This window comes from Nansenia antarctica, assembly GCF_963989245.1.
Source record: "Nansenia antarctica genome assembly, chromosome: 10".
In the NCBI taxonomy this organism is placed as follows: Eukaryota; Metazoa; Chordata; class Actinopteri; order Argentiniformes; family Microstomatidae; genus Nansenia; species Nansenia antarctica.
Window position 1 is genome coordinate 11,999,101 of NC_137680.1, and position 13,325 is coordinate 12,012,425.

At 45.4% G+C, this 13,325-nt stretch overlaps 1 protein-coding gene across 1 annotated transcript; it reads right to left on the reverse strand.

Annotated features, from left to right (window-relative positions):
* Nucleotides 1-1,544: 1,544 nt before the first annotated feature.
* Nucleotides 1,545-7,617, reverse strand: lyplal1 (lysophospholipase like 1; the record flags this gene model as incomplete). The annotated part of the gene is made up of 5 exons (XM_080541358.1): nucleotides 1,545-2,252; nucleotides 2,533-2,648; nucleotides 4,892-5,061; nucleotides 5,468-5,567; nucleotides 7,533-7,617. The coding sequence occupies 5 exons, from the start codon at nucleotides 7,615-7,617 to the stop codon at nucleotides 1,998-2,000; spliced, it is 726 nt and encodes a 241-aa protein (XP_080397484.1). The 3' UTR covers nucleotides 1,545-1,997.
* Between the last annotated feature and the right edge of the window lie 5,708 nt (nucleotides 7,618-13,325).

Here is a 13,325-nt window from a genome sequence, read left to right on the forward strand (position 1 = left end):
CCCCAGCTGAATAGAAAAGGGCTGTATTGGCACGGTAAAAGCAGCCACAGCCCTGCCAAAGCATCTTGGACATACACTTTATATGTTGGAATGAAAGCAGCCATGGATGTGAGAGCAATAATATACTGGAGGAGTTTTTTTTCTTTCTTTCTTTCATTTCTTTTTTTTTTGTTACAGTGAGATACATTTGGGTGTAATGTTCTTGAATGTTGCAGTGAGATTTAGATTTGTGTTTACTGTTCGTGTACTGAATGTTTCCCGCAGTGATGTCACTTTCTGTAGCGACTTAATCTGTGAAGTGAGTACCTGTATCATAATATGAATATATTAGTACACTGAGTACACCCCAGGGGTGGACACATGCGCACGCGCACGCGCACACACACACACACACACACACACACACACACACACACACACACACACACACACACACACACACACACCCTCTGCCACCTTCTCTCATCAAGACTAATGTAGAGAGATTCCCTGACCTCATTCACCTATCTGACTTCCTCTCCTTCCCCTAACTCTATCTGGAGAGGCCTCTTACTGTGTACAGTAATGATAATAATAGTGGAGAGCTGAAGTGTGTCAAGGAATGTGAGTAAGTGTTTTTTACAGGCTATTTCAAAGCAACGTCAGTGAGGAGATCTGCACAGCTGTGTGACCCGCTGAGACAGTTCGCTCAGCGCATATCAATACAAAATGTTCGGATCCAAGAACAGGGCTGAAATGTTGACAGATCGGGATTGATTTACTTCAGAGACTCGAATCGTTGTCTTTTATCTTCATTATATCTGGCATTACTTCTGTCACGACTCGCTCATATTGTTCCTGGGTTTTCTGACCTTGGCCTACAGCCCTACAGCACTCTCACACATGCGGGCATGCATGTACGCATACAAACACACAAACGCACACAAACACACACACTCTCACACACAGCTCAGGCAGAAGGAGGAGAGGAATCACTAACCACTTCCTTCCAATAATCATTAATGAAGCGATGTGTGTTACGGAGCAGAACTACTGAGCAAACACAACAGGCCTGTCCATGCACACATGCACACATGTTCAACAGACTTCCAGCAGAAACGATAATGGTGTATGAAAAAAAAACAAAAAACGAGAGGAAGAAGAACTTCTTCCCACTGCAGCCAACGGGGGAGGTGCCAAACTGGACAGAATGTTTCTGGACCAGTCCTGCTGCTCTCTGGAGCGGTGGCTCTATCTTGTCAGCCTGCTTCAAGGTTTGTTTTTCAATACCTGTCTAAAGGGTCCCCAAGCAGTTCCACGTTGAGTTTATTCAATAAAATTACTTATTTATGTAGCCCTTCAGGAGCCATTAATAAAAGGTATTATGAACATCCTCCACATGTAATACATGAGCTCAATACATTCCCTCTCCTACCATACAGAAGTACGGCGCAGCGAACCGACAGAGAGGGAGTGGATTGGGACACGGACTCGGCTGTCACATGTTTTGTTCTGTTGTGGAACCACACACAGCTGTAGCCTGAGGCAGAACAAGAAGCCGTATCCAAGGTCCAATCACCAAGTCATGTTTATTGACAATTTATCAAAGAGCATTGGGCCCAAAGGAGGTACAGTCTGTGTAAAGTGCTGTGAGTCATGGTCAATTTGAACGTGTCAGTTCATCGAAATCCATTTGTTTTCCATGAACAACATCTTGCATTGATTAATAATTGAATACGATTCCCAATTGGCGCCGACACTGAGCCACAACGCTGTAGCCCTAGCGAGCACAGTAGGCAGTGTCCAAGAAAAAAACAAAACAATACATGTTTATTGACAATTAATTCATCATTGATTGATTGAGTCCCAGAGGAGATGCAGTCTGATTAGCAAGGTGGGCCAAGACAGGGGTCAGTTGAACAGTCAGGTTGAAAATACCACAATGTTTCCGTCACTTCCTACAGTATACAGAGTGCATTCAAATTGGTATTGACTCTGGCCTTGGTGTGTGAGGGTGGTCAGTGGTGTCCAGTAGTGTCTGTGTCCTCCTGAGGTAGCTTGGTCTGGATCCAGGATCGTAGGAGCTCCATCTCCGGTGTGGAGAGCTGGTGGTTGAGCCCAGGGAAGGAGTGGAAGGTGGTGGCCATCCCTGCCTTCTTCAGCAGGGCGGCTGTGTCCTTCCCCCACTGGTGGAACACCAGCTCATCTGCTGTCCCGTGACCCTGGAACAAGTCCGGGAGGGAGCTGCCCGTCCTCACCCTCTCCTCCACCGCCTGGGGGGGGGGTGGGGGGAGAAGAGACAGCGAGACACTACTTCCTATAGGCCAAATAACAGTCTCTGAGTGTATCCATATAAGGTATGTATGGTATTTAGTCTTGACTGTATTAGGAGCTTCGTACAGTACAGTCAGTGGTCCTAGCTTGTGGTTCACTGTATGTGTGACTTTATCATACTGAATTGATTTCAATGGGAGATTTGAGTGAAATTTGGATTTGCATACCGGTAAATCCTGAGTATATCTGAGGTTCATGTTCAGCCGAGACGTACTGTACCTGGTATACGACAGAGTCCGTGTTGAGGAAGCTGGACAGAGCAAAGACACCCGCTACGTCAGGGTGGTACCTGCACGCCAGGTGGAGGGCCATTGCTCCGCCCATAGAGAACCCACCTGTGGTCCAGGAAAAGGACAAAATATAGTTCTTTCATTTGCAGTTCAGTAATTATTGGAATATTTGCATTGAGGTAACAGTGCTGTATCTAGAATGTTGGTGACAATTTATGGAAAAAACGTTTTTTTATTTTTTATTATGGTGCTTAAAGTGAGTCATATAAGGGAACTTACATCATAAATATTTTCATTTCCTTATGAGTAAGAGTAGCTTAAGACAACCCTGGCAGTTTGAGCTGTCCGAAATGGAAAATGCTGTGCTTTTAACTGACACACACTGACACACACACACACACACACACACACACACACACACACACACACACACACACCCTCTTAGTTCCACATCATCAGCACATAGGCAGCCGTTCATGAGGCTGTCCCTAATCTCACACATCTGGGCACACCGTGAACATCTGGAAGAGCCAGAAAGTACCTATCATACTGACAGTCAGAGAGGGCAAGGGGAGGGAGGGAGGGAGGGAGGGAGGGAAGGGGTAGAGAAGAAGGAGGGAGAGATGATGGGAGGATGGAGGGGTTGGAAGGAGGGAGAGAGAGGGAAGGAGAGAAGAGTGGAAGGAGGGAGAGAGAAGTGGAAGGAGGGAGAGAGAGGGATATGGAGGGAAGGAGTTCACACGCTCTGTCCCAGGAATCAAAAAAGCAGACTGACAGCCATGGCATTCCTCTCCTAACTGGTCTGCCTCTGACGTTGTCCGTCTCACTGGCATCACTGGTATGCTCATACTCATGATGTATACTACAGCCACATACTGTACATACCCATTCTATTACATACCCTGTTTTCTTTGACCACTCTGTTGTGCTGTTGTGCGGTAAAAACACTGTGTGTGTTTGACCCTGTGTGTGTGTGTGTGTGTGTGCATCTGTATGTTTCTGTGTGAGCCTATGTGTGGGTGAATTTGTGCGTGTGAAGTTGTGTGGTGTTAGCCTATGTATGAAGTCATGTGTGTGTGTGTGTGTGTGTGTGTGTGTGTAATACCCCCTATTTAGAGAGTTTCCCGTGGATCAGTGCTTCAACAGAGTGAAAAACATCAACACGGCAGAGAGCCCTGCGGCCGCCCTCCCGAAAAACCTTTTCCATGGAAAGTTCTGGCGCTTGTCAGTCCGTCAGCCCTGGAAGTGGACTCTGGGTACAGAGCACTGCGTTCGTTTCTCCGGCGTGCCGAGTGACTCCAACGAGTATTTATAGTTAATGACAAAATGTTATGATTTAGGAAGATAATATTTCAGCAGTCTCACAGGAGCATGTGTTTTTTGAATCACTTTCTCTGGAGCTGAGTTCAGGGGCTTTTCTGGCCCTGCTGTATACACTGTACACTGGGGCCTTTCACACAAACGCTTTTCTTCTCTTCTCTTTTTTTTTTTCTCCTTCTCTTTTTCTTTTTTGACTCGCAACTATTTTTGTATATTTATATATTTCGGGGGCTTGTAGGTTAACCCTTTTCCCACTCTTCTCACTGGTTTCTCCTTTCATGCACAGCTATCATTTGTCCTCGTACAGAGACATAAAACACACTTTATAGCCCCCCCACATATTTTCTGTGAGAACGTCTTACCTAAGGTTAGACTGTACCATAATGTTTACAGCACTTGATCCAGGCTCTTTTATTTCAATGTTATTTATATGCGAACTTGATAACCACAATGTTTGGAGGGAAAGAGGAACTTTGCAAGAACTGGAGAATCCTCCACAAATACTTCTCGGTTCATAATTGGCAGCATATGAAAGGATAGTGGAACCTGATAACTTCCAATTCTTCATTTTTATATATCGTGACAGAGGGGAGTTGAGAACACCAAGGCCAAGACGGACTGGAGTGTGTTGTGTGGAGGGAGGAAGGGAGGAAGGGAGGGAGGGAGGAAAAAAGGTTATTGGGGACAGCCAGGGAAGAAGGGTGTGAGAGACAGAGAGAGAGAGCGAGACATGCACGCACACACGCACGCACAGGAGATCCAGGGGTGGTCATGGAGAGAGCAGAGAGGGTGGGCGGATATTGAGACCCAGACAGAGACAGAGGTCTTAAAACAGGCCTGGAGGCAGACAGATCAAGGAGAATTAGCAGCAGTAGACAGTAGTGATACTGATAGTACAGTACCCCACCTATGACCATACTGTGTTTGGACACCCTAGCCCTGACCTCCTCCTGTATGTATTTCTACTGTATTTCTCCAGTAGACAGTAGTAACATAGTTATGCACATACATACATCATTACACAGTACCTATGACCATCCTGTGTTTGGGTACCCCTGCGCTGACCTCCTCCTGTATGACAGCCCCCAGGCTGCTGCACATGGCGTCCACAGACTCCAGGTGCTCCGGACAGTCCCGCGAGATCTTGTGGCGGTCAAACCACACGTTGGACAGAGCCCCCCGCATGGGGGTGTAGGGCCTGAAATAGCACAAACAGTACACATGTGTATACTCTAGGTATGGTATGGTATCAAGTCAGCTCAATGTATTACATACAGGGTTCCCACACCTTCTGAAACATCAAGGACTTTCAAGACTCAATTCCCTCAAATTCAAGGACCCAACACGGCATAGTTTGAGACAGAACTAGTTGACGAGCTAAGTAAAACATTTTGGAATATATACAGTATATTAATTTTTTTTAGAGAGAGAGAGAGAGAGAGAGAGAGGGGAATTCAAGCACTTTCAATGACCCATGTCTATTTTCAAAAACTTTTAAGACCTTGATTTCTTTTTCTCAAATTTACAAACTTTACATTTCTAGGACCCGTGGGAACCCTGTACATAGGGGGGTGGTCTGAGGAGGGGGCGGTTGGGAAGTTTACCTGGCTGGAGCTGTGGGATAGACAACTCTGATGTGAGCGAAAGCCAAATCTGGTGACAGTACATCTCGGACCCATGCTCGCAGTCCCTGCCCAGTGTCACCTACACAATAACAGAGGATGTAGTAACTTAGTTGACCTGAGCAAATGACTGTAGTGAGTCTGCCTTCCAATCATGATGTGAATTTCCTTTCATCATCTGATGAAGCAAATACTTTTCTTGTTGTGATGTGTATAGTAGTAGCTAGGATATGTCCACTCCAAGGTCAAATATTACAAGCCATGTGGTCTATCATCGATAATAATTATTAGTGTCAATTATCAATGATCTGTCAGTCACCGGGTTCATTACTAGGTTTCTAACCACTATATTTGTGTTTTATTTGCTGCAGCTCCTCATTAACTGTGACCAGGGCTGGACTGGGACAAAAATTAGGCCCTGCCATGTGGCTCAGACCGGCCCAACACAATCGGTCCGACACCGCCGGTCAACATGCTGGCAGTCTGTTGAATATACCATTTGTAAAAATAAAAAATAAACTATAGAGCGGAGTAAGTGACATGAACAGGAAGTATACCAATGCAAGTGTGAACCAGTGTACTCACTCACTGTTGACGTAGTCCACGGTGATGAGACATGGCTGCTGTATCTGTAGTAGGCCTAGCCCCCAGCATGTGATTGGGCCAGCCCATGTGTTAGTATAAACGGGGGCCGCTGCTTGATTCAGCGCTAGTTGATGCCGTGCTATTTTGGGCCGCGCTAGTTTGGGGTCGGCCGCGCTAGTTATATATATATATATATATTAAAACATTTTATTAAAACATTTTTTGGGGGGGGGGCAGCCCGACCGGCCCAAAACTAGCGCGGCCCACCTGCCAGCGGGCAGGTAGATCGTATGGCCAGTCCAGCGGTGACTGTGACACTTTTCAGAACTGAATGTCAGCTACATTGTAGCAATTCAAGACTATTCAAGGGGTTAAACTCGTTTGCAAACTATGCAGTAAAAATGTGGAACGCCCTTCCTATAATCTTAAAGGAGTGCAAAACACTGCCCACCTTCAAAACCACTCTCAAAAAACATTTACAGGAGGCTGCAATCCGTAACTGGACCCTCTAAATCAAAAATCTGATTAAAAGACCCGAACTACCCACTGTACATACTTTGTGTTTTGTCCCCCGCCCCCACCTGTGGTGTATGTCCCCACCTGTCCTACCCGCTGTACATACCTGATGTTTTGTTGTATTGTATATCTAGTATTGTTCTTCCCATGATGGATGTATTTTTTATCCTGTAGATAGTAATAGTTATTTGTCTGTATTATCGTGTAGATAGTACTAGTTGTTTTTTTCCCCTGTCTGTCTTACATGTAACGATGAATTGAAAATCAAGGACCCCAATTGAAATAAGCCAGTGGCTTTCTTGGGTTTTTATCCTTTTAGTTGACCTTGTATGTAATATGTACTTTCATGTACCTACTTCTGCAATTCTTCTAATAAAGTTTTCAATCAATCAAAAAAAACAGTTCGGTGACCTAAAATATCAACTTCGTCCGATGTTCATGTTCATGATGTGTCATGTTCTGGACAGCATATCGTGAGCTTAGAATGATAAGGTTCTATCTCCGTTTAGGGCAGTTCAGAGATATTGAGCGTCAAAGTTTTGACATTCCATTATGTTTTGTGAGATGGAACCTTTGTATTTTATGAATTACTAACTCAAAAATGTCAACATTTAAAAAATAACACCACACAGGCATAATAAACACCTAATGGATCAGATTATGTAAAAAACTCAATTTTGACCAAAAATGGAGATAGAACCTTATAATTCTAACGTCACGATGTCTGTGTTCTCGGCGGGGAAGCCGATGTCTCCACTCTGTCAAAAGTACAGTCATGTCATGTCCACTGTGACAGCAGAGAGACATGGGCTTATGAACAAGACTCCAACAGGCTTTCAATGCAACACTTCCGTGACAGAAGAGTAGCCTAACACAACGCGTCTCTTTCAACCTCTGAATACAATCGTATCATGTGACTCAATTTAAGACATCAAAATGTTACCACCTGAACCGTGCAGGAAGATAATCGATGCGGTGTGTTTCCCCGTTGGAGAGACAGCACATTTGTGGAGTTTCTGCACGGCAGCCATGGTCTTTTGTCCGTGTCGCGCGAGAGCAGCATGTGCTCACTGCGGACATCACTGTGATTGGATAGGCGCAGCGCACAGATCACTGTGATTGGATAAGGCGCAGCGCACAGATCACTGTGATTGGATAGAGGCGCAGCGCACAGATCTCCACTGCACTAGGACTGAGTAAGGAAGAGGTTGTCAGCCATCCTGATGATTCAGAAGTCAGTGGTTTACAGAGCAATTGCGCGCCTGCTTGAAACGTTTCATATTGGATATTCTGCAAGTATATCCAGTTGCTGTGAAATATATTTTAGCCCATAATGACATTCTTTCCTATTTTAATAAGACCTGTAGTGCAGACCAACCTCATTGATGTATCACTGGGTAATATGCTTATTAAATGAAAAAAAAAAAAAAAAAGATAATACAAAAACACAATTTCACTGTTCTCAAGGTTTTGTTTGGGCTGCCTGTGTGGGTTGTTATATCTTCGTTTGCACTTTCCCAAAGAATGTTTCTTGGTCAATGACCAGTTTTCCCCTTGATGCTATTTAGGGCCAGTAAAGAGTGAGCTTACAGTACATAGCTCCACCGAGGCCTTGTCTGATAAAGGACTGTACAGGCCCAGTGTTTCAGCGTGCTCAATCTATCATGTGTGCAGTGATTTAGAGTTGGAATGTCTGGATCTGCAAATCGGTTTAAACACATTCTACAGTCTTATCTTTTATAAACATGGCTCTATTTTACTCAGATTCTGGTCATTTTCACTCGTCTTGCTCTCATAGGACCACACAAACTGTGTCCCAACCCTGACCCCTCCCAGTAATGTTGCTGTGTGGGATTGGAGAGGGTCAGGTTGAAAATGGGTGGCTGTCTCCCTTTGCCAGAAACCAAAATAACAACCCCATTTGATGGCGCCCCCCTCTATTTTATGAAATAGAACAGATCATAAACATTTATCATACCTTTCTTCTCTCTCTACATAGATGTGTATGTTACTTGACAGGGTCCAAGAGAATCCATGCCAATAATATTGGAGACAAATGTAATAGCTCTTCATTAGAATACTTTACCTCTTCATTCTGTTGAAGACATCAACGCCTTATCTAATATCGAACCTTGATTTGGAGCTGTGGGGATTTGTGTATAGCCCCTCTATAGCCTTGTTGTGGATAGCCTACTGTACTGTAAGTTACTGATGGCACTTTGGAATGTTGAATTCCTCCTGAGTGATTCATTCTGCTATCTGATAAATAAACCCACATTCTAACCGGCATTCCGCCCCGGGTGACAAGTATCTCACACTTTATCATCAAGTGTTGCACTCATGCGTGTATATCTCTCTCAAATCAGCATGTTTTTGTGCAAGCCGTACCTCAACTCTCTATCCTCACCTGCCTGTTATCACCTACTACAGTATGATGGCATCTGGCTGTTCTGTTGTTGGTGTGATATTGTGCTGCCTTGCTTCCGTGCCGTGCCGAGAAAGCTGTTGCAGCGGTGCAATAACAAATGTATGTTGTTGTGTGTTAACCAGGACGAAAAAGAGATGAAATAAGAATACTTGGTCTTAAACACTTAAGGTCTCAGAATCCCGTTTTTCACACCTGCACTCAATGACCCCATTCCCAACCCCCCCCCCCCCTTCTCCCATACACTCCCTTACACACACAGCACACACACTGATAAGACAACGTTTTTCATACAATCATACTAATTTTTCATATTAGGTCATACAATTTCAGATTCCAAAACAAACTGTTTCTGAGATCTGTCCAACGGGGTAAGATTTAGAGGGGGTGGGGGGTGTAAGATTTAGAGTAGGATCTGGGAATAGGAGTACAGTGCCGCAATTGGCGCTCTCACACTCTCTCTCTCACTCATTCCCTCTCTCGCTCCCCCTCTCTCAGACTCTCAGAGACTGGTTGTTATAAACAGTAAACAGTGGAGTTTCTGGTGACCCACAGACAGTAGCTGTGGAAGACATAAATCAACTTGTGATTCTTTCAGCAGCTTAGAGTCAGAACTAAACATACCACACACCACATGGGCCTGCCACACACACACATGCACGCACACGCACATGCATGCACGGACGCACGCAGGCAGGCAGGCAGGCAGGCAGGCAGGCAGGCTCACAGACACTCACACATGCACACACACACGCACACACACACACACACACACACACACACACACACACACACACACACACACACACACACACACGCATGCACACGCACACAGATTTCTCAGGGCTGGAGAAAGTGCTGATCTGTCTTCATTTAGGGACTGAAATCCCCTGGAGCTTTTGGCCAGACCATGTCCTCTCTCTCTCACAGGAAGAAAAATGAACAACGTTGAGACACAGAGGACAATCCTCGCTTCTGTTAATTCCTACTTCTGGTTTTATCATATTGGAAACTTTGACTGGGGAGTTAGAGCACTTTGACCGCAACGATTTTTCACCCTGCTGTTTTTCTTCTGCTTTTCTTTTTATCTTTCTTTTTCTTTCTCTCCCTCCTGTAACTGTGAGCTCACTGGTGAGCCCTCGGGGGGTTGCCGTGGCGAGCTGGCTCCCTCTCATCGATCAGGCCTGATGAAAGAATCACCACACTCAGGTTGAGCTCAGGCAGCGATGATTTAAACAACTCATCACTCTCCAGCTCAGAAGGTGTGTTTGTGTCTGTGTGTGTGTGCATGCGTGTGTGCATGCGTGTGTGCATACATACGTGTATATGTGTGTGTGCGTGTGTGTGTGTGTGTGTGTGTGTGTGTATGGTAAGCCCAGAGCTCTCCCTGAGACTCAAGTCCTCAATCTGTCATCTTATTGGGGGGTTTTCACATAGAGGGGAACTCTCTGTTAGCTAAGGGAACAACGCCAGAGATGGAAACTTGCTCTCCCCATATCCAGCTAGGTCAAAGGTGGCTGCTATGTATGATCTTTATGCATGCTGTACCTCTAAGGGGATCACCATTGACTCACTACATACACTAGTCACACATGAATCACCCTTATACACCACAGAAGCAAATCATAGCACTGGAACACAACATGTCTATGACATTGTGTCATACACCTCAATCTTCTATGACTATACTTCAGAGGATGCTGGTGTGACTAGTGTGTGTAGTGAGTCGACGGTGTTCCTCTCAGAGCTTCAGTATGAGTCTAATAAGTGTAAGACCCTGTAGACCCTGTAAGACCCTAGATAATAATAATGTCTAGACTTTAGCTCAGTCGGCTAACACTGTTTTGAGGCCTGGACACACACACACACACACACACGCACGCACGCACGCACACACGCACGCACACACACACACACACACACACACACACACACAGAGACCACTACTATATCTAGGTGTGGCTATAGTGACCTCTGCCAATACCTTTTAACACTCTGCAGTAATAATTCATTTGGACCACTGGCCTGTGTCCTGGATTGACTACATCCAAGGTTAGTGGCCTGGCAGAAGTTGCAGAAGCCGGTCATCCGGAGCTGTCCTCACCCCCCCCAGTATACTTACAGTAGATCTGTTGACTCCATTGACCCAGGTGTCCTGCCTCAACCCACACTACAGTGCTGCTGCTGAAGCTGCTGCCATTGCGTTGCCTTGGCTTGGCTGGACGGCTCTCACTCTCACAGGCAGCTTTTATGGCCTAAACTTCAAAGCCCCCTGCTGCAGCGCTGCCAGAGAGAGCCACATAACTCAGCCAACATGAAAGTACAGCCCACCGTAAATTTCTACGCAGAAAAAAAGAAAAGAAAGGAACCCTCTAAGTAAACACAGTGAACACCCTAACAAGCACAATAACAGTTACATTGCTGCTGGCATCTCAGTCAGGCTGTATTCGTTTGTAACCAACCACTCAGCTGTTGACTGTTTAGCTTTTAATATCTGTGACTGTCTTTTCATTACGTTTCCCTATCCATAATAATTCCTCAGTTATACCTACAGCGTAGCGAGCAGAGGTATTGGGTTTTTCAGGAATGCACTCAGGAGGCCAAGGAATTCTTTGGCGATGTGATTTTATTTTCAGGGTTCACTTTGATGTGGATGGATGTATTCTCTCTCTCTCTCTCTCTCTCTCTCTCTCTCTCTCTCTCTCTCTCTCTCTCTCTTATGGGGAAAATTAGAAGCATACATCTCAGCACAAAGGTCAAATGGGAAAGCGTACTTCGGTTACAGGGTTGGTTCGGTTTACACAGTCATTGTAATGAAAATAGTTGGATCTAGGTTAATAAAAGCAAGGTTTGGAAATAAATAATGATTTCGATGTTCTCTTCACCTCTGTATCAGAGCTACGAATACTCAGTCTATAATGATGATCTAATAATATATAATACCAACTCTATCCTGTCTCTTCTAACCAGCATCCCCTGGCCCGCCTCAACAACCCCGTTACCCCGATCAAACAGGTGGGTAAGCTCGGCACACCATGGATAGAAACTGAAATATACTGAAATATCAATCACGTTCTTCTCACACCTCCTTTGAAGGTCTGGAGAATTTTAGATTAGCTGATCTAGCTCGGATTGAACCTGGACAGAGCGATGGGGGAAAGGGCTTGCAATTTCATTGGATGTTACATTCCAAGAACCCTCCTCCACATGCCCGTAGATGATAGCTTGTTGTTACAGTATATGCGTCGTCTTGACTCTTTTCCGACGGGGTAGGATTCTTTTGCTAGAGTCGTTACTACTGTAGGTGCTAGCCTGCAACATAGAAGAAAATGGAAGAAAACCTGAATACCGTTTTGCCAGAAGTGTTTGTTACTATAGTATACACAAAATCTAATTGATGAAGGCATTAAGTATTTAATTGGTTTGACAAGGTGTCACTACTGCAAAGGACTTCACCAGGCCTTCCGAACTAGGAAAGCCATGTCTCAACAAGGTTAACCCTAATGCAAATAACATTGACCTAGCCTAAAGGTGGGTAAAGTGAGTAATACAAATGTGTGTAAAATGAGTTCACTTGGGTTTACCCTCCACTACAGTACATTACCCCTATCATCCTCCCCTCTCTAACAGTGCTCCCTCTGTGCAGGTCTGCTGCTGTCAGTGCCGGAAAACAACTTCACGTGTAGAAATGTGCCTCGAAGCGCTGTTCCAGGGAAAGTTGACTTCATTAGCTCATAGGGTCAGAGGTCAGGCGTAGGGTAGGTTAAGATAATCCTGGACCAAGGCTCGGGGCAGGGCAGCGTCTCTCTCCCCAGAGTGTTGGGGAAGCACCTGCTCTCTCTCTCTCTCTCTCTCTCTCTCTCTCTCTCTCTCTCTCTCTCTCTCTCTCTCTCTCTCTCTCTCTCTCTCTCTCTCTCTCTCTCTTCCCCCTGCACAGGGCCATGCCTCCTGATTTCACCACGTTGCTTCTGTACTGTAGCGGCCCTCTCCTCTCAGAACACTTCAGGCAGGTTTCCATTACACAGGAAAAAAAACTTGGGGAAGCTCAGTGTTTTCTGAGCTGTGAGCACTGGTCACAGTCACTCTCCTGCCAACTTCCAAACTATATTTTGGGAAACTGAAAATGGAGGGGCGAAAAGGGGAGGAGAGGGTCGCCACGCTACGGCGTTCGGCCCAGCACAGGGCTCCTCTCGGGGGTTGATCTTGGATGGAGCAGGAGGCACTCTGGAACGGATCTCCATTCCCCTCTCTCTCTGTTATGATGGGCCTGTCATGGTGAATGACTGGAGAACAAGAAGTCAGACAAGCATGAAA